Here is a 3,200-nt window from a genome sequence, read left to right on the forward strand (position 1 = left end):
AGGATTTGATTGAAACCATATTCCAACGGTTGCATAGTCAGTGTAAAATAAAGTAGGTGATATAAAATAAGTTTCATTTTCATTTTCAATTTCTGTTTAATTTAATCTTGAGGTAAATCTCAAGATTAAGCTTAATAAAAATCATTTCAAAAGATTGCAGAGTTTTAATCCATGGAGAATGTTCCACTGCAGTACCTGAAGGGATACACAAAGATAAACATCTTTCTCAAGCAAACTGATCAATTATTATGGATTTAGTAGTAACAACAACAAAAAGTATTACCTGTTGCTGAAACTTTGGACAGAGACTGTAGCATCAAGAAGAATGTCACCTTGCTTTCTCTAAAGCCATGTAAAGCTTTAAGACGAGCTATGGCCCACGCGTTGTTCTTTGCTCGAATGCATATGTCCATGTCTTTCTCTTGTCTTGCCTCGTGCGGCTCTTTTCTGTATCCACTGTTTCCCTTATAGCTTGTATAGTGCATGTTAAAGACTCCTACCAACATTAAAGAGAGTTTGATTCCCTTTTGGTTATGCAACTCATGCAAATGTATATGACTTATTAGTGATAAATTCAAATGTAAGTGCTTAATGATAAAATATTCCGATCGGACTATCATAATTTACAGTATACGAATGCAGTAAACTATTTATTTTACATCGACTGCGTCTGCAGTAACTCAAAAGCTTTGCCAAGAACCGGCTTGAACCGGTTTATATCAACGGTCACGTTCTGTACCAAATAGGTCGACTTGAACGCCATCCACCCGCGTTTAATAACCGCCGACGGATCTCTAACGATCTCGTGATCGCGTCCGTACTTCCGCACGAGCGAGCTCTCCTCCGCCGCGATCTTGTACTCCAAATACCTCAGATTCATCCCCTTCGCCGGCCTCCCGAAATCCGTCTCCGCCAGCCACTCGAATCCACCGATCGGAAGAATCTGAACCACCACCGCGTTCTCCGGCAAGAACACCATGTTCGTAAGCCCCGCGCCGTGAACGCCGAGCATCACGTCGCACGAGTTCACCGTCTCCGCGAATCTCGCGAGGCCTGTGCTCGCTTCCGCCACCACGACCTCGAATCCGGTTTCTCCCGCCGCGCTCGCGATCTCGTCGGCGTTCGTAAACGCTCGCGATCCGGCTCTCGACAGAATCATGATCCGTGGCCTCCGCCGCCGCAGATCCACGGCGGCGTTTCTCAACGAGTACGCGTCTCTTAGGAACCTCCGGAAGTCGGACATGGAGTACTCGGAGAACGAAGAATCGATCGTCAGCTCTCTGAAGTACTCCGGATGGATCTTGAGGCCGACGATGACGGTGGTGAAACAGTGCGTTTCGTCTTCGTCGTCGATGTGGATCAGATCGTAGTTCGAGAGACTCCTCAGTATCTCCTTGAACTTGTTGATCCACGCCTGGTTCTTGTTCGTCACGAGGAACTGAACTTCTCCGTTGAACCTACGCGCCGTCGTGAAAAGAGGAACCACGATGTCGGCGAAAGCGTGGAAGTTGTTCATCGAGTAGCCTCCCAGAGAGAAAACAATCGCCGGAACGCTGTGATTCGTAACGCAACGCGAGAAATTAGCGTTTTCTAGTCGCTCTGCGTTTTTATCCAATTTCACCGTCCATTCTCTAACGTTATTCATGGCCCCAGGGTCTCTTTTTCTCGCGTAAGGTCTCATTTGCCACGTGGTATTTCCCGAAAACGCAGACGTGATCGCGGTTAGAATCGTCGCGGATTTACCGTGGACTCTTACGTCGCCGTTTAATTCGCATACCTCTGTTCTCGATTGCTTTTTACATTTTACCGTTTCCTCCATTTTATTACCGTCTGAAAGTTCACCAAAACATTGTCAGAATCATCAAATTATGTAGAAATTGATTAAAATCATTAAAAACAAATACAAGTGCCAAGAATGTGAACCTGAAATAACTTGTTCTTTGGAGATTAAAGTGGGTGTAGTACGGTTAAACGAATCAGAATGATTCTTGGGCAAGCTTGTGTCGTTTAACCTCTGCGTATTTGTTGTATTTGATGTAATGTTGTTTTGAAACGTTGTATAGTTGCTGCTACTCAACGCCTTCGGTTTATGCGTTTCTGATATTCTCAGCATCCTGAGACCAACGTCCACTGATAATTGCGACTCCACTGAAGAAACAAAGAAAGAAAGAAAAAACGTTAGTTAATAGTTGTTTCTGCTTCTGGCTCGTTGTTAAGGGACTTACCGATTGGTAATGGGCTGAGGTAAGGTTTAAAGAAGGTGCAAAGAGTGAAGACAAAGAAAAGAGAGGCGATGAAAGCTCCATAGCCAAGTCTCTTCTGCTCGTTTTTGCTAAAGCTACGAGCAAGTATTGTATTGTAAAGAAGATCCTTCTCTGACATTTCTCTTGCCTCTTAAGTAACGCAAGACTTTTTACTTTCTTGTTGTGCAAGGATACTCTAGAAATAGGGCTTACCCGCAAATGTAGAAATATGTTGATGTGAAGGAAGGTGTATGAGAGAGGGAGAGGATTGTATGAAGTATATAAGAAGTCGTTCTACGACAATGCTACTCGTGTTCAATGATTGTTTCTGTGAATGTTGGGATCTTAACAAAGGATCACGAACAAAAATTCTACGTGTTGAAGATCAAAAGATTTAAAAGTAACATTAGAGTATTATTAAAAGAACAAGATTTTATTAATTAATAAATTTAGTGATTGTCGGCATTGGAGATGAAGGATATGGAGGGCATGAAGTTGTTAGTAGAAGAACAAGTCTTAGTACGCAGCTTAATGAATGCTCCTCACGATTCTTCTTGTTAGCTTATTTTTAAGTAAATTAATATATGTATTGAACACAACTATAGTACAAGAAGAAAAAAGAGTCTCGAACTTAGTATTAAAAAAAGAGAAATTGCACCCAACAACTAAGAAAAAAACCAAAATTCACTATCTAACTAAAATCCCACCCTCTCTCTTCTTTTCTCTTCCTATCTCTCTTTTCTCTCTCTCTAAAAATCTAATTTCTCTTTTTTTTTTGGTTATTCCCTAAATAAGTCCTTAAAAAAATATGGTTGACAAAAAAAAAGTAAATTAGAATACTTATAAGAATTACAATAGCTACTTCATTATATTCTAGGCGAAGATTATGAAAAACATGAAAATATGAAATATATATTTTTTCTTACAAATCAATATCAAATGTGTTCTAGAATAGGT

The 3,200-nt window shown here is 40.9% G+C and overlaps 1 protein-coding gene across 1 annotated transcript; it reads right to left on the minus strand.

Annotated features, from left to right (window-relative positions):
* Positions 1 to 566: 566 nt before the first annotated feature.
* On the minus strand, positions 567 to 2,949 carry LOC106436120 (alpha-1,3-arabinosyltransferase XAT3-like). Its single transcript, XM_013877078.3, has 3 exons — positions 2,226 to 2,949; positions 1,924 to 2,148; positions 567 to 1,830 (listed from the first exon to the last, which is right to left on the minus strand). The coding sequence occupies exons 1-3, from the start codon at positions 2,380 to 2,382 to the stop codon at positions 656 to 658; spliced, it is 1,557 nt and encodes a 518-aa protein (XP_013732532.2). The 5' UTR covers positions 2,383 to 2,949; the 3' UTR covers positions 567 to 655.
* Positions 2,950 to 3,200: the final 251 nt, after the last annotated feature.

Source organism: Brassica napus, chromosome A5 (genome assembly GCF_020379485.1).
Source record: "Brassica napus cultivar Da-Ae chromosome A5, Da-Ae, whole genome shotgun sequence".
NCBI classification, from domain to species: domain Eukaryota; kingdom Viridiplantae; phylum Streptophyta; class Magnoliopsida; order Brassicales; family Brassicaceae; genus Brassica; species Brassica napus.

What these genes read in the sequence shown, in the direction of transcription:
- LOC106436120 (XM_013877078.3), bottom strand. Translation starts at nt 2,382, where the DNA reads ATGTCAGAGAAGGATCTTCTTTACAATACAATACTTGCTCGTAGCTTT. An exon ending in CCTCAGCCCATTACCAATCG is followed by an intron (nt 2,149 to 2,225) that starts GTAAGTCCCTTA and finishes TTGTTTCTTCAG; the next exon opens with TGGAGTCGCAATTATCAGTG. An exon ending in CAAAGAACAAGTTATTTCAG is followed by an intron (nt 1,831 to 1,923) that starts GTTCACATTCTT and finishes GTGAACTTTCAG; the next exon opens with ACGGTAATAAAATGGAGGAA.